Source organism: Coturnix japonica, unplaced genomic scaffold (assembly GCF_054131305.1).
Source record: "Coturnix japonica strain WE unplaced genomic scaffold, WE-NBRP24 Scf061, whole genome shotgun sequence".
Taxonomy (NCBI): domain Eukaryota; kingdom Metazoa; phylum Chordata; class Aves; order Galliformes; family Phasianidae; genus Coturnix; species Coturnix japonica.
This window is the reverse complement of record NW_028188964.1, coordinates 312,196-329,695: the sequence shown is the minus strand read 5'-3', so window position 1 is coordinate 329,695 and position 17,500 is coordinate 312,196. Positions and strand designations below refer to the sequence as shown.

General features: G+C 44.8%; 1 protein-coding gene across 1 annotated transcript; it reads right to left on the bottom strand.

Moving 5' to 3' along the window:
* Positions 1-689: 689 nt before the first annotated feature.
* On the bottom strand, positions 690-4,296 carry LOC146751800 (uncharacterized). Its single transcript, XM_085533503.1, has 2 exons — positions 3,677-4,296; positions 690-3,078 (listed from the first exon to the last, which is right to left on the bottom strand). The coding sequence occupies exon 2, from the start codon at positions 2,804-2,806 to the stop codon at positions 1,430-1,432; it is 1,377 nt and encodes a 458-aa protein (XP_085389629.1). The 5' UTR covers positions 2,807-3,078; positions 3,677-4,296; the 3' UTR covers positions 690-1,429.
* Positions 4,297-17,500: the final 13,204 nt, after the last annotated feature.

The window sequence follows — 17,500 nt, the reverse complement described above, 5'->3', positions numbered from 1 at the left end:
CTGATCTTGTTAAACATCATCAGCGACCTTGATGAGGGGATAGTGACCACCCTCAGCAAGTTTGCTGATGACACGAAGTTGGGAGGATTGGCTGACATGCCTGAAGGCTGTGCTGCCATTCAGCGAGACCTGGACAGGCTGGAGAGCTGGGCAGTAAGAAACCGGATGAGGTTTAGCAAAAGCAAGTGTAGAGTCTTGCACCTAGGGAGGAATAATTACATGCACCGGTACAGGCTGGGGGAAGACCTGCTGGAGAGGAGCTCTGCTGAGAGGGACCTGGGTGTCCTGGTGGACAACAGATTGGCCATGAGCCAGCAATGTGCCCTTGTAGCCAAGAAGGCCAATGGCATCCTGGGGTGCATTAAAAAGAGCGTGTCCAGCAGGTCGAAGGAGGTGATCCTCCCCCTCTACTCTGCCCTATTAATGCCTCATCTGGAATATTTTGTCCAGTTCTGGGCTCCCCAGTACAAAAAACACAGGGATCTCTTGTAAAGAGTCCAGCTGAGGACCACGAAGATGGTGAAGGGCCTGGAGCATCTCTCCTATTAAGAAAGGAAATGCCTTGTCCAGAAGCAAGCAGTGGGCTGGAGAGGGCACCAAAACGAAACCCTGCTTGCACCTTTCCCTCTCCTCATTCCACATGCTGACATTTATTTTAAGAGCAAAAACAAGACTACAGTGAAGAAAGCTCCAGAACAACTCAGCTACTTTATTCACCCCCTTCTCTTTCCACTACAGAAGATTCTCAGAAAACCTCCAAGAGCCACGTTACTGCTCTGCTGACCCTTCTCTGGGATGCATCAGTGCGCTCAGAAATGACTGAGAGCAACACATGCACACAGACACACAGCAGATCCCTACACAACCACTTCTCCACTAGGAAACAGCATCAAAAAGCAGCTGGTGGGAAGAGTAGAAGTGGAAAGCGGGCATGGTGAGAGAAGTGCTTTGGGCAGCAAGGAAAGGCCATCTGAAGCTCCTGGGTTAAGTCCCTTCTGCAGAGGGTGTCGGTGATGCCGTCTCCTTTGCAAACTGTTCCTGCATGGGGAGAAGCATTGGTCTCCCTCATCCCTGGGCTCTCCAGCATTTTGAGGGTCTCTCCTGCTGGGGGTTTTCCCATGAGAAATGAGGCACCAGCCCTGAGAGAAACTCTTCCTGCAGGAGATGCACTCCTAGTAGCTACCTGTCCTGTGGACTGCAATGTTTAATGAGAACTGAGCTTTGCATGAAGTTCTTCTGGGAGTGTGAGGAGCTCTCTGCTAGGCACAAAGCCCTTCTCACACTCAAGGCTTCCTGCCATTTCAGCTCACTGGTGCAGACATTCTGGTAACACAGCAGATGGGATTCTCTGAGGGAGAGAAAAGACAAGTTCCCAGGCATCTCCCTGCATGCAGGCCTGGCCAAAATGTTCTAAAATGTCCGACAGAAGCTATGGTCTCTCTCCTGTGTGCATACGCTGGTGCAGCTTCAATTCAGAATGCCTTTTGAAGCTCTTCCCACACTCAGGACATTTATAGGGTTTCTCTCCTGTATGGATGCGCTGGTGCATCTTCAATTCAGAACGCCTTTTGAAGCTCTTCCCACACTCAGGACATTTATAGGGTTTCTCTCCTGTGTGGATGCGCTGGTGGAGCTTGAAATTAGAACTGTTTATGAAGCTCTTCCCACACTCAGAGCACTTATATGGTCTCTCTCCTGTATGGATGCGCTGGTGGCGCTTCAAATGTGAACTGCTTATGAAGCTCTTCTCACACTCAGAGCACTTACATGGTCTCTCTCCTGTGTGGACACGCTGGTGCACCTTCAGTTCAGAGCTGCTTTTGAAGTTCTTCCCACACTCAGAGCACTTGCAGGGTCTCTCTCCTGTGTGGACACGCTGGTGCACCTTCAGTTCAGAGCTGCTTTTGAAGTTCTTCCCACACTCAGAGCACTTGCAGGGTCTCTCTCCTGTGTGGATGCGCTGGTGGCGCTTCAAATCAGAACTGCTTATGAAGCTCTTCTCACACTCAGAGCACTTATATGGTCTCTCTCCTGTGTGGACACGCTGGTGGATGGTGAGGTGGGTTCTCCCTTTGAAGCTCTTCCCACACTCAGTGCACTTGCAGGGTCTCTCTCCTGTGTGAATGCGATGGTGGATGGTGAGGCTGGAACTGTTTTTGAAGCTCTTCCCACACTCAAGGCACTTATACGGTCGCTCTCCTGTGTGGACACGTTGGTGTATTTTGAGGTTAGAACTATCCTTAAAGCTCTTCCCACACTCAAGGCACTTATACGGTCGCTCTCCTGTGTGGACACATTGGTGTATTTTGAGTTTAGAAATACCTTTCAAGCTCTTCCCACACTCAAGGCACTTGTACAGTCTCTCTCTTCTGTGGATACACTGGTGGGAAGTGAGGCTCCCACTGTCTGTAAAAGTCTTTCCACAGTCAGAGCACTCAGAGGCTCTCTCTCCTGTGTACATGCACTGCTGGCCAGTGGGGTGGAGTCTCCATTTCATGCTCTCTGCAGAATCACAGATCTCATAATGCCTCTTTGCTGAGTGCGTGCACTGTCGGCTAGTGATGCTGGAATCCAGTTTAAAGCTTTTCTCACACTCAGTGCATGGATTCTGCTTTTTCATCTGGCACACATCCTTGCTCCTCATTTCCTCAGGCTGCTTTGGACCTATGTTGGAGTCCACTGGGTTCCTCAGTGTCATTCCCAGACGCTTTCCCAGGGGCTTCTTGATGTGCTCACCCTGACCTTGCTGCAGGACTTCCTGGACATCCCTTCTGATTTCTTCCACAGAGATGCGATTCCGCTGCATTTCCGCTACACAATTTCTCTGCGGAACCTCATTTGTATTTTTGATCCCATCAGCTGCTGGATGACAGAGGAAATGCAGCAATAGCACACGGTGCCCCAAATAAAACACAGGCAGAGAAGGCTCTTACAGCCCCAACATTCCCCTTCCCTCCACCACCTCACCTGGGCTGAGGTCTCCTGGCATGGTCTCAGGGCTACGCACATCTGGGATCCAGGGGTCTTCCCCTCCTTCAAGCAGGGAGATCACCATGGGCTTGGGGGCTGGAAGTGGAGCTTCAGGGAGAGAAACAGGGAACAAGAGAGCATTTCCCTCATGCTGGCACAGTGCCTGTTCAACAGTTCCACTCTGTGCCCCTCCCCAAGGAGAAACCACCATTTATGTCTAAATGACACTGTGCCTACAGCTTCCCTTGGAGCAAAGAATGTTTTGACATCTCTGAACATTGTGAAGGGATATTTTTTCTTTCAAATTAACTTTACAACAGCTTATTTGTTTTCTTACAGTCTACCAGTGGTCAAGGCATCAAAATGTTGATGGCAATTGCATGGAAAATCCTCAATTCCATAGCAGTAACCAGGGATTCATCTGTGAGCTGGAGCTGGTGGCACCAAGCAACACACAACACAAGGGCTGGTTTTCTCCCTCCTGGCTGATGCCTGCTTGCCAGCACTGACTCTGTGGCTTTGATCAGAGTGCCGTGCATACTAATCCCTTCTGAAACTCATGCTTTTCAGTATCTCCTTTCTTGCTGGCACTGTGGTGTGAGTCAATATGTAGCTGCATGGTGTTTATTCAAGGCCCGGCTTGCAGAGGCTCATTCTGCACAGCCAAAGGTGCCCTAACGAGGAGGAAAGGCAGACAAGCTCTCACCCAGCGAGGCCACACACTGGTATGTCTCCAACATCACGTCCCGGTAGAGCTCTCGTTGCACAGGGTCCAGCAGCGCCCACTCCTCCCTGCTGAAATACACGGCCACCTCCTCAAAGCTCACGGGCTCCTGCAAGCAAAGAGGCTCCTTGCTGGGAACAGCCAAGGCCCAGGCAAGCAGCTCGCACAGGACAGAACCTCACACCCCAGCTGCTTTTCTGTCCCCAGCACACACACGCTGGCTGAGGGCACCTCCCTCTTCCCCTGCATTCACATCCCTGGCCCCTTGGCCTCTCCTGCCTGCTTCCCCAACCCCTACCTCAACTGGATGTGCTGCGGCCATTTGCTGCTCTCCTGCAGGCTGGGATGATCACGGCTGGAAGGCAGAAGTTGAACTGGAGCCTGCAGAGAGAAGAGAAATGGCAGGGGAGCTGTGAGGGAATGCAGCAGTCCCAGTCCCAGCTCAGCCCTTCTGCAGGGCACTGCCCAGCCTTGCAGAGGAAGACAATGAGCTGCAGCACAGGAAACAGTCTGGCTCAAAGAGATGAACCGTCACAAAGCTGTCTCAGACTGGGAGGCTGAAACAACTGGTAGCTGACACTTAGTTCAACAGCTGAGACTGAGAGGGGACTTAAGACAAGCACGGCAAGGAGGCAGTCATCTTACCCCAAAAGAGGGAGCAGCCCAAGTGCCCCTCCAGCTCTGCTGCACAGCAGCGGGCTGCACCACAGGACCTGCCCTCGAGCAGGGCTGTTTCTGCAGCTCACACCTGCACAGAGATCCCTTGCAGCTTGACATCAAGACTCCTTCTCAATACAGATCTTCTGTAAGACACCCGTGGTTACTTTGGAGCTTTCATGTATTCTCTAAGGTTCTGTCTTAGAGGGACTGTGCACGTATGATTCCTTCCCCACAAAGCCTTGACCAAGCTTGGGACTAGGAGAGGATCCAGCCACATCCTAGCTCCTTACCTCTGTGGTCTGAAGACATGAGAAAAAAAGGGGAACTACTCTGAGCCTCCTGACTCAATGGGAGGGCCTCCTGTAGGTGTGTGCGTAACCCTACCCTCCATGCAGTAAATAACCAAGTGTATCCAGCCACCTCCGATCCTGCTGTGTCACTGTTAAATCACTACAGCATATCCCTATTATATCAACCAATATAGTCCTGCTTCTCCCTTAGGAGTGTATGCTGTGTTTGGATCCACTTGTGACCAATGGGCAAAGTCTGCAGGATGGCAAGAAGGGAAACAAACCGATGACAAGAGACATGAAGCGCATCCCAAATTCTTCTGTGAATGTTCTCGTGGCAACTGCTGTAGTTGAGCAGCAAGCAGAGGTCACTGGGGCAGTAATAGGATGCAAAATGGGAAAGGTGTTATCAGCATCGTGTCGGGTTTGGAAGTGACATATGAAGCAAAGGAGAACTGCACCGGTCCTCCCAGAATCAAAAGCGACTGATATTCCACAATATTTCTGCTGCACTACGTGGTGCAAGTTGTGCAGGTAATGCTTATTCACACAATAAACGAAGACCTCCCCGAGTCGCCTACAATCCTTTAGGCCACACATCCTCCACCTGTAGGGTTTGGCTCCAAACAGATGCAAAACTGCACCCATAGCACTAATTAAAGGCACTGCCTCTACACAGTTAAGGCAAACAGAGGCAGCAGAATGACGGCTTATTGCCTGCCCTAGCTGCAGTTAAGGAAACTGAAGAGTGATACAGGAGGAATGGGAAAGGGGAGTTTTATTGGAGGCCTGAGTGGTGAAGGAAGTTGAGGACATACAACAAGGACAGCCTGTGCCAACTGGGGGATCTTTTGATTGACTGCAAGCACGCCTAAAGGGGACGGCTACCCAGGAAAGAGATGCAGAAATACTGTTAGAAAATGGTATGGCCATCCAACCATCCAGCAGGAGGTGCAGAAAAGCACCTGGTTCGTGGAAGAACACCGTGAATGCAGCCCCCAACACTCAAACACAGCAAGCCTGCTGGAGCACCAACTCCACAGATCCGTGAGGGAACACCTGGTGGCAAATGGATTAAATCCTCTGGCAGATGTCCGTACATCCTCTCAGGAGTGGAAGTAGCCCTGGGCTTGCTGAAATCAAGCAAGCCCTCAGAAAAGGGTTGGGAAAAGTACTCTGTAAAGGTGACTGATGTAGTTCTCAAAACCACCTACTGCTGATGTTACCTAAAAGTGGTGATGGCTCACATTCCTCGGGTAAGGAAGTGCAAAACGGCGAGGAGTCAACTGGATGGTTCACACTTCTCAAATAAATAGGATGGCTTACTTAAACACAACAATAAATCAACAAAACATCCAACCACATGGAGATTATTTTTCCATCTCCTGAGAAGAGAGAGTATCTGACAGCACTGCAGCCAAACCAGCCTGTGACGGTCACAGCCACCACCAGCCGATGCTGTGCTGGGAATTTTAACTGAACCGTGAAGGCAACTTATCGAATAGCAGCAGTGCTAAACGGAACAATTAAGGCAATAAACAACCACGTGCTTACAACAGCCTTGTTAAGCAGTTGTTAGAGCACTCCAGGACACCTGCATGATATCAATAAATTCATTCCTCCCTCCCTCTTCAGCCGAGCACGCAGACTGCGCTCACTGCCAGGGGACGCTCTCAGCAGCGCGTGCCCTTTGCAGAAGGCACCTGGGCTGTGCTTTACTGACCTGCTGCTGCTCGGCCGTGTTCTCAACGCGTGCTGCAGTCAGCCCACAGGCTGCCAGCTTCTCATCGTCTGTTCCAGAGCCCAGTGCCGGAGCTGCTGCAGATGCTGAACGTGCTCAGGGCCCGCAGCTGTGTGCTCAAGGCATCTGCAGCTGCCGGGACAGCCTGAACAAAAGCCTTGCCAGGGGTTTGCACAACCCCAGCTGAGCCATCAGGCAAGCGCTCAGCAAACAAAAGGTAACGCCATTTCAAGGGTCGCCAGAGGCACGTGTTGCCCGCAGGGTCCCCGAAGAGAAGCTGGGGGCTGCCGGGGAGGAGGAGCAGGGCGAGTGCAAATTTCCACTTGGAGGCTTCACATTAAGGCACTCCAAAGGAGGCATCGGGGGGTTTAAAGCTTCCGTCAATCCACTCGTGCAGAGCTGCAGAGCGAGGCCGTCTCGTGTCTCCCGTGGCCCAGAGGAAGAACTGCAGCCCCAGCTGCGCTGTGTTACAGAGATCCAACCGGGCAGCAGAGCACGCTGACCTCCTCTGCTCCCTTCCTCACTGTCCCAGCTCCCAGCCCGTTCCCGTGCCCCTCGGAGCCCAGCCCGGGCTGCATGAACTGCTGCCCTGGTTGCAGCCCGTCTGGGCCAGCAAACCTGCTGCGCTGAGCGGGAGCTGGAGCCGGGACCAGGGTCCCGCCTGGGGTACGGCAGTGCGGGTTCCGCCCCGTCCGGGGCCGCTCCCCGCTCCTCTCCCGGTGCTGCTGGCAGGGGGCAGGAAGCGTGCGCTCCTCTGCACGAGCCACGAAGGGCACCTACCTTGGGTGCGGAGCAGGCTGCTCCCAGCTCTGGTGCAGGTAGCCGGGCTCCTCGGAGTCGCGTAGAGCAGAGGACGCCGAGTGCCCTCAGCCCGGAGCTGGCCGCAGGACGGCCTTGGTGCACCTCCTGCCACCGCGGTGCTGCCCGGATGGCTTCCAGCCAGGCTCTCGCCTCTTCCGCACAGGCTCAGGAAGGCAGGAATTCCCACAACGATCACGCCCAGAGCTCGTTTTCATGGCACATCTGCCCCCGGGGGATGGCGATGGGAAGGGGTGCAGGGGAGGAGGGAGGGAGGAATGGGGGCTGTGTTTTGTTACGCTAATGAAGCATCGCTTTCTGCCGGCTCTCTTTGCTTCCTTCGGTGGGGACATTCGCACACCCTTGTCATCAGGCATCCCTCCCTTGCTGTCCTGCCGTTCCTGTTACTGCTCTCCCCCACGAGTATGTCCCAGCAAGAGGCAGTCTCAGGTACAGCACCAGAGGACATTGTGTGTTGAACAGAACTCTTGCAATGGAACCGAGCTGTGGGTAGGAGCTTTACCCAGAAGCTGCTGTAAGAATACGACTTTCCCCAGATCCTTGTCTAAGGGTCCTAATAAGTCTTCTGTGCAGCAATACCTTGCGGTTCTGTGTGGGTTTGTGGTCCATATGGCTGGCCATACCTACCCTTGAGTTGCACCGGGCAATGTACTTGGGGGTCACCTCACTGGAAGGAAAGCAGTGTGCAAACTGCAATGGGAAATTGCATTTAGGAAAGCAGGATATTGAGGTTCGTTTTCTGGTGGATATGGGTGCTTCTTACTACCCATAGATGGTTTTGTAACAGTAGTAGATGCTACTGCCCAACAGGAAAAGGCTTCCTTTTTTGGATTAATTAAACATAAGCTAAGAAAACAAGCAGGAATACAGAAATTCTTGTACCTGCCGGGTTACTCTGGCAAGAAATTGAATAAAACTGGAGCTAAGAGTGCAACGATATTGACTGATTAAAAACCGTAACTCTGGCTTTAACACAAACTGGGCAAAACAATGTTGTACCCCCAGGAGTTACAGCAATCTCAAATATGATACACTTAGTGGTGTGGGCATCAGGGCCAAAAATGAAGCCCTAAATAGAAGTTAAAAGCAAGAGCTTGCCTAGTCAGGGTAAAGCGGTGCCCTTTGAGGGTATGGGACTGTAGGAGGATAAAAGAAATAATAGGTAACTTTTTGGAGTTTGGATTCCAATTTTGATAGCAAGTGCTGTAGATTGGTACAAGACTTGAGGGCAAGTACTAGAATAGTTGAATGGATACACTCAGTGGTGGCAAATCCGTGCACTTTATTAACCAAGTTAAGGAACAAAAAGATTAAGTTTACCTTCTGGATTTGAAGGATGTCTCTTCTGCCTGGTTTGGCCAAAGGAAGCCTAAGGTTATTTGCCTTTGAAAAGGAAAGCCCTGATATGGGGAGAAGAGTCTCAGTTAACCTGGACAGTGTTACCCAGGGTTGTGAAAACAGCTGAATGATGGTCAACTCATGAGCCTGAGATCTGGGATCCTCCATCCTAGGGTGGAACTTTACTGCAGCACGTGGCTGCCACAGCAACAAAAGGACTGTGTACAATAGACTGAGAGTTTGCTGAGTTTCTTGGTTTACAGAAAGCACAAATAACTCAACAGCAAGTGACATATTTGGGAAATGAGATTACAGCTGGACTTTGAACCTTAAGGACTGCCAGGAAAAAAGTCATCTGCCAAACCCCTGAGCTGCAAATTGCCAAGGAAGTGAGTAAGGGATGGCCAGGGTGCCTGAGGGCGGTGGCTGCACTGGTACTTGTGGGAATACAAGAAAAGCTGTTCAGAGCAGCAGCTGTGGAGCAAGATAAACAGCATGAGAACCAAGGACACCTCTGCAAGGAGAAGAAGGGTCTCACAGCTCTGATTGGATACGTGCCTGCATGGACAGTTGAAAAGGGTTCTGTAGAATGCTTTGTTGACATGTAAAGGTGGTTGGGAAAGTTGTAAGGGCGGACAGGAAAGTTAGAAAATAACAACTTGTGAAGGTATATAAGGGATGTGAGAACTTGTAATAAACGATTTGGATCGTTCACATCTGAGTCCGTGCCTCAAACGCTGCAAATGTGGTGGTGATAGGTTGATGGTTGGACTTGGTCTTAGAGGTATTTCCAACTGTAATGATTTTTTTATTCTATGAGGGTTAAGGACTCCGGGACAGTATCAGTGAATACTTCATTCATGGCTTGAAAGCTGAAGCTTGAAGCTGCTGAGGTTGAACGAGGAAGAGTATGTCTTTTGATGTGGTTGAAAACTGATCTTGAACAGACTTTCTCAACAGGATACTCTTTGGTTGGGACAAATACAGAGGAGTGTATTTGTGATTTTTCTTGCACAGGGTCAGTGATCACTGTCTGCACAACAGTTTTAGGAAACAAGAAAAGGGAAACAAAAAAAACTGCACGGGACCTAAGTAAAATGAATTCTTAATGACTGACTGTGCTAGTGAAACATATTGAGTAGCTTGAAGCTTAAGACGAAGGAGTTAATTGCTTTGTTGTATGTGACTATATGAAGGGTTGCTGTAAAGAAGAATAGTAAACTTGTTAAATGGCAAACAGGCTATGAACTAGTGGTTGTATCAGTTAGGAAGATTCGTGTTAGTTACTGCCTTTGAGTAGTAAAGCTTGTAGAGCTTGGGAAATATAGGTTGGAAAAGCTACAGAATTTTCATCAGTAACAGCTTAGGCATGTATTGGGGTTAGTCTAGTTATGGATTTTATTGCTGTAAGACATGAGGGACGGGCAAAATGACTTGTTCCTAGTCCCTCCCAGTGCTGTTATTCTGTGCTGCTTGTGTGTTTTCAGAAATCTATGTATTACTTACTATTGTGCCTTTGTTCTTTAGTTGCCATTAGTTGTGGCAGGGGTGACAGCCCTTTCTTCACTCTGTTTCCCTACTGTAGAATTAGGAAATTTACAAAGAGGAAAAACGTGAATAGTCAGGAATATTTTGGAAAGTGTTTCCACTGTTAAACACTTCAGAATTTCTCAGAAATTCTGCTTCCCAGCTGTAAAGAAAAGGCTTGTGCATAATTTCAAAGGGTTGAGAATACTTAATCCTGAAATTGTTTATTGGTTTTTTACTCTGTTTTGGCCTTGTACTTTGTCTCCAGTAGTATGTAGTTGGCACTCAGAAGTAATTTGATTCAGCTTGTCCTTCTGCACTGTTTGCTTTCTGTTCTGTTGTGCTGCTTTGCCTGTGGAGTCCTCTAGTCTGAGATCTGTTGTCTCACCTTGCCTGAATTCTGCCTCAACTGAATAGACATAGATTCAAAACCTGTGTTGCATTATTTTCTGGTTTCAGAAGTGTCCAGTCTTTTACTAGATAGACTTTCCTGGTTTTGAGTAACTTGCAAAACTGAGAGTATTCCTGCCTGCTTCCCAAGAGTCTCTGTTTTTCAGACAAGGTTATGTTAACAAATCCATGAAACCCCAATAGAAATTCTGGGCTCTTTGCTGTGTGTCTACTTGCATCTTCTGCTTTCTGCCCTTGTCTTTGTGATGTCTTCGTTTTGCACATCCTCTTTATTTGTCTTACTTGAGTAAATGAACCCATCTGTCACAATCTTCTCACCTGGATGTCTGAAAGTTCTCTTCCCGGCAGGGGATTTATTTCACTGTTTACCTCTTAACTTTTGTCCTTCCATTTCCTTCTCTGTTACTTTGGTTTTATTTGCTGCAACGCTTCCTCCTCTTTATTTTCAGGAGTACTTCTAATCTCTTAACATGAACTGTGTGTTCCTGTACTTCAGGTTCTCTTCAAAGATTTTTTCCATATCTCTTCTTTGACTTTGATTAATGTTAACTGTTGAGATTTTTCTGGATGTATTCCCGAGACTCAGTCTGAGGTTTAAAATCCATCCAGTAGTACTACTGAATTCAAGTCTGCAATTCAGAATTGCATCGTTTGTAGAGCAGGGCCTTTTTAGAATTGAATTCAGTGGGATGTGAACAGAAGACTCAGGACAGCAGGGTCTGTTTTAGTTGGATAAGGCTTTTGGTTAACTCTTCTCATTCCTGTAGATATGGATATATCTTGTTTCATCTACATGCAAAACTTTGTAGTGTAATCAGTTACATAAAAATACATTCTCTTCCCTTCCTGTGTTTCTGGAAAATGCTCATGAAGATTTCTGTTTGATTGTTTTCAGAGTTGTGGGTTATACTGTTTTCTTTTAATTGGCTTGCTATGACAAATATAAAGCCTGTTCTTTTCAGCCTTTAGTTTACTAGCTATTAACAACAGAATATTTACAGTGAAAAAGATCTAAGGGGATAAACACATTATATTTTAGCACCTCAACATTTGCAAAAAATAAATGGACAAAACCACCTCCCTTCCCACTACAGCACTTATCTGGCAGAACTGGTTGGATTGCTTCTGTTCTCTTAGCTCTTGGGGCTGTTGTTTTGCCACTCATAGAACTGCTTCCCATGAGTTTATGTTGTGTATGCACTGGAGGGGTTGAGAAGCAGCTGAAACTGTCAGCTTCATTCTTGTCCTGCATCCCACTGAATGTGAGCTGTGTATGAACTCAATAAGCAAATACGATTTTTGGTATTGCATTAAGTATATTCCTGTGCTGTGCTCTGGTGGTATGTAACTGTTCAGGCTTTGACATTATTAATGGAAGCATGCCTGACTTCAGCATGTGCAAGGCTTAATCATGAGCATCTAACCCATCTTTTAACAATGAGGCAGAGTTCAAGTAGATTTGCAGGTGATCAGTTGTGCCAGACAAAACTGAATTCCTTCTTTGATAGAACAACCAATTCCTTTTTTCCTCCAGACAAAGAGAAGAGATGTAGTCCCATATGTCATACTTCACTTGTGCTCTTGAGGCTGTGCCAGACAGTAAACAGCTAATTCATGTAAAAGAGATGATCGTTGCGAGAGTTGGTGTTTGCTGAAGGAAACAACTGCTTGTGGTTCTTTTTTTTATTTAGGGCAACCACCTCAAAAGCCATAAGCAACAACAAAAATTCCTACAGGAGTGATTGGAACGAGAGATGTTGACAATAAGGGGATTTTCCAAGGGCTCAAATTGAGGGCTAGTCTTGCACTGTTTGCAGTAATGACCTTGGCACCAAAAACTCGTTGGGATTTTCTTATGAGAATTTGTGGTGTGTTGTCAGTAGGTGACAACTGAGGAAACGCGTGTGCAGCAGAACACATGCGTTTGGGACATGATACAGATACAGAAAAACCAGTGAGACTGGGCATGTCAAGGCCAATAACAGCCCTCCTGGGAGACAGTAGAAATCCTTATCGTTGCAGCATGGATAACTGGAGAGAAGTGAACATGAGAGTGGAAGATGTATAGGAAAAGATATTCTGTGGAGAATAAGCTGCAATTAAGGCATTGTACAATGTTCTTCCAGCTGGAATATTACTTGCAGTTCTGGCTACTATATTCAAGAAACATTGATTGAAGCTGCTTGGAATTCAATGAAGGGAATATTATGGGAATAAAGAGCCTGTTATGGAAGGACAGTAGAGAAGTTTTTCAGTCTGTGGATAAGAACTAATGGCTGGATAAAATAAATGTAAATGAATGGAAAAGCTCTTGCCTCTTAAGGTGGGATCCTGGAAGAGCCTCTGTGGTCATTTGTCCAGTGTGTTTTCCCCCAACTCTTTCTGTACAGGGAGTGATATTGTTTAAACCTACCTTTATAAATGAATCAGTTGGGTATCTTACATGAGTTATTGCCTTTGTTTATAAACAGTATTGGACAGTATTGATTTATGTAATTGAAAATGAAAAATCATCGTTATGAAGATTTTGTTTGGGACCTGAGCAAGGTCAGTTGAGCTCCCAACACGCTGTGGAAGAAAACTTGTTTTTATTCTTGTGAATTATTTTTTTAATCTCTAATGTCGTTCTGGGAACACTGTTACATCCCTAAAAGGCAGCAGCATATTTAAATTATCCCAGTAATGAATAATAATATACAGTAAGGAATAATAATAGTTTCATTATAAGTGTTAACATTTTCACTGATAGTTTAAAATAAGGAAATGCTATTTATCAGATGTCAAAAACAGCATAATTTACCAAATGCAGAAATTTAGGATTTAGTGAAATTAATTCAGGTGTAAGAATATTGGTGGCCTGTATTTGACTCCTGCATAGTTTGCAAGGTTCTTGCACATAAAACCTAGTTTTGTGGTATTTTTGCTTCTAATTCTACCCTCTTGTTAGCAATTTGTGGGTCAGGCTGGGTCACATCACACTTCATTTCAGTTTTCAGTTCCTTCTTACTTCATCTACTTTTATTCCTCCATCATACAGGTAGTTAGGACAGTCGATATATGAATCATTGTGGAGATGACTGTTCCTGTAACATTTGAAAGAAAAAATTGTTTTTTGATCAAGCGTTCCCAGTAAAAGATAAATAATTCTATGTGAACCAAAAAACTCTGAGTAACTAGTGAAATAAGTTGACCTTTTTCTTTCCAGTTTTGCAGGTAGGAAGACAAACCTGATGAGCTGAATGAATTTTCTGTTTAGCTGCTGTGTCTGAAATAAAACTAGTTCATAGACTGCATGCAATTTCAGTTATTCATTGGTGGGGTATTTCTTGTTTTGCTTGTAGTTGCCTTGTGGTCACCGGTGTGAAGAGATTTGCCATTCAGGTGATTGTCCTCTGAACTGCAGCCAGAAGGTTAAACTCAAGTGTCCTTGTAAGCGACTGAAAAAGGTAAGTTTTGAAGTTGCATTTCTGAGAGTGACACATTTTCTTTGTATGTTCCTAGGCTTGTGTACATGGATTGTCTCTGGTCAAGACTGGAATAGAATCAGTTACTTGAGCAGAGCAGCAACAGCAGCTGAAAGTCTGGGTGGAACAATCAAAATATTCACTAAGGAACATAAAATTCATTGTAGAAAATGTTAGCTCCCAGATTTGCAATACCTTTCTCTTCAAGCACACTTCAATTTTTGTAGTTCCATTAGGAAAATAATCAGATGATCTGGAGTGATTTAAGAAGTCAAAGCACATTTTCCTCATTAGGAACTGAGAAGTTTATAATTACATAAATTGGAACAGTCACAGATGTTTTGAATTCCTAATTGACGGTTGTCTGAGGCCCTTAAAGCAAACAGAGGCATCAGCATCCTTAGCTTTCAGCAGAGATAAAGGACAAAGCTTATAGCTATCAAGTATGATGAGGGGAAAAACAGAAGCTGCTGTGACCTCTTGACAAGTGTTAATGAAAAATTCACTATCTGGCTTGAACAAAGCATGCTTAAATTATTTTCAAGACCCGGTTAACTTCTGAGCTTTCCACACAGATGCAGTTTCCCCAGAGTTCTTAGCTTCTCCAAGAAATGTCTTCAGAAATCTCAGATCTTGCAGGGCGCATGTTCAAGAGAAAGGATGGTAATGCCCAGAGTACGTGCTTCAAATTGAGCAGTCTCTGCTTATAAATAACTAGCTTTTCTTTATTTGTAAGTTGAAATGTTGACTTCTGCTGAGGATAAATTATTTTGTTGTGACTAAGTGCTCTTACTAATTTCAGTTTTTCTTACTCTACTGTGTTCAGTAAAATCAATAATATCATTGGTTGCGTGTATACTTCTGCTTCTTGTTCCTTAAGATATAGGTTTACAGTTGGACTTGATGATCTTTGAGGTCTTGTTTCTTATGCCAGACTTAATTGAATAAGGAAGATGGGTATTTCCATGATAGCTCTGTTACATCTAGTTGTTGCTGTCCCTAATTTTCATACTGTTTTTGGAAAACTGAAATGTGTCATCATCTTCTGCTGAGTTCTGACACTGTATAGCTATTTCAGACCAGTTCAGATTTTATTGTCCCAGAGTGCCGGGATGTCTTCAGTGATTATGTGGATGTCCAACTGAAATGTGGTAGAAAGAAGCAATGAAATTAATGTTTAGGATGCTCACTTTTCACTTTTACAGTGGCCTGAAATGGAACATTCCAGATCTGCTATTCTGAAAGTTTTATGGTCCTTAAATATGATGACGGTTACTTTTTTCCCCCCCCTCAATCTTGTAAATTTGATTTTAATAAGGTGGAAAGGTTGTTGAGTTAATTATATAATTAATAAAAATTAATTCTTATATGATGACAGCCCACTTATTCAAATAGCCATGAAGTGGTCCTTCTGATTCCTAGTGAAATGGTGTTTCCCTTCAGAAAGAGAAGAAAACACTATCCCCACCTTAAATATCATCTCACTGTTTTCCAGGTCAAGCCCCAAATCCATGTTCTCTTTTGTACAGAGAGCTACAGTGTAGATGGTAAATGCTGGTAGAACCAATAAGCCATTGATAATTGGACTGTGTATTAGTTGCAGCTAATCTGACTGCAGAAATATGACTCATTTCTGTAGTGTGAAAGATGATGTCTTTTAACGTTTGCTTTATGCATCTGCCCTTGTCTGAGATCGTAATTAGGGTATCTTTGATTCCAGAAGGTCCTTATGCATATTTGCTTGGAGCTGCATACTTACAGCAGATAGTGCACTTCTTTCTTAGCTTGGATAGGATAGTGTACCTGTATATTTAGTCTTCTGTGCCTGCAGCCTGCAATCTTGAAGATAAGGAGAAACAGAATTGAGTACCTAATATTTGCAGCTGAATTCTCCTCTACCAGTCTTCTGTCTGTGTATACTACTGGTGAAGTTGGGAGTTGACAGGACACGTATTCCAAGCTGCTCTGTAAATATGCCTCATCTGAACCATCACAATTAATATCAAATGTAGGAGCTCATAATTTGAGTGCAAAACAGGAGGATTTTTTCTTCCTTTTCTGGTGTTGAAGTTAACTGTTGCATCATGAGGCTATGCATGTAAACATGCAAGGTCGTATAAACCACTTGAATTTGTAACCCACAACTTGTAGTGGACCATATTCTTAACCATCTAGGCAGGTGGTTTATCTTAGCATGCTGGAATTGCTCTGAAGAAGTTAGTTTTTGGATTTTGCTGTATGCTATGAAAATTGTTCTGCATATTGTCAGAAAGCATGAAAACCAGAATAGCTTCTGGCTATGTTACTGTGCTTTCCTGACAAAATTCTTCATAGGCTAGTAGTATAGATTATAACTTTCTCTCTGTGCTGGTATTCTGTTTTGGTTTTGTTGGTGTTCTTTTTTTTTTTTTTTTTTTTTCTGTTGTTGTTGTTTGTTTGTTTGTTTTGGCCTTCAATGTAAGGGGGAGGAAGGAGAAGGAAGTAGGGGAGATCTTCCCATGACCAGACCTTGCCCTGTAGTTTCAGCCAGTTTAGAGAATTGATACGAAGTTTCAGAAGAGTTACTTATTAGTTACTTTGCATGGTATCTTTTGTAACAGAGTTCACGAGGTTATATTGCTTTGTCTTAAATAAATAAGTGAAAAAAAAAAGACAAGAAAAATTAAACTGAACCACTTGATTTATTCTTGATTCAGTTTATCTTATCAGAGAGAAGGAAAATAGAAAAGGATGCTTGAATACAGTTACAGTTTCAAATAATATTTATTTATTAGCTTCATTCTGTAAATATACCGAATAAAATTGTTTTACAATTTTCCCAACAAAATGAACGTTATAATTAAATTTTTATATAGGGAAATGAATTACAAACAATTCAATTTATACTTAACAGGAAGTACAGTGCAGCAAGATACAAGAAGGCCAAGTTTCACTGGAGTGTGATGTGTTATGCAAGGAAATGAAACGGAAGGCGTCTGAGGTGGTGTATCCATTTTAGTTATGTTATCTTCATTGCCTTGAGAAAAGTTGGAAAAAACAGGCAGATCACTATTTTTTCAAGACAGTAATAGTAAGAAATGCAGTGTAACTCAGCGTACAGTTTAATTGCACATTTAATTTTTGGACTATTGAATCTGGCTTATTGCTGAGAATTGCACTACTTGTAGATAGTGTCAACTCACTTGATGAAACACTATGTTAAGGTAATGCTCTATTACCTCTTTATTTTTAATGTACATTGGAACTGGAGATTTCCTCTTCAGCCAAGAAGTGCTAATCAATGATAATAAATCATTACTGCTAGTGAGAGCTATAGAAGCACTTCATTTAGGCCTTACTTTTACTTTGAAGGTTAGCAAAGTGTTATCTTGTGTGTTCCTGTCACACAGTATTAGGTGACTGCCACAATTATAGAGAGCTTTCAGCAACTGCATGTGCTTTTCAGCCCATTGTAAACATGGATGCTCTCCAATAATTTTGTTTGAAGTAAAGAAACTGCTGCATAATCTCACCTAAAGAGACAGAATATCCACATTGTTTTTCTAGGCCTTTTATG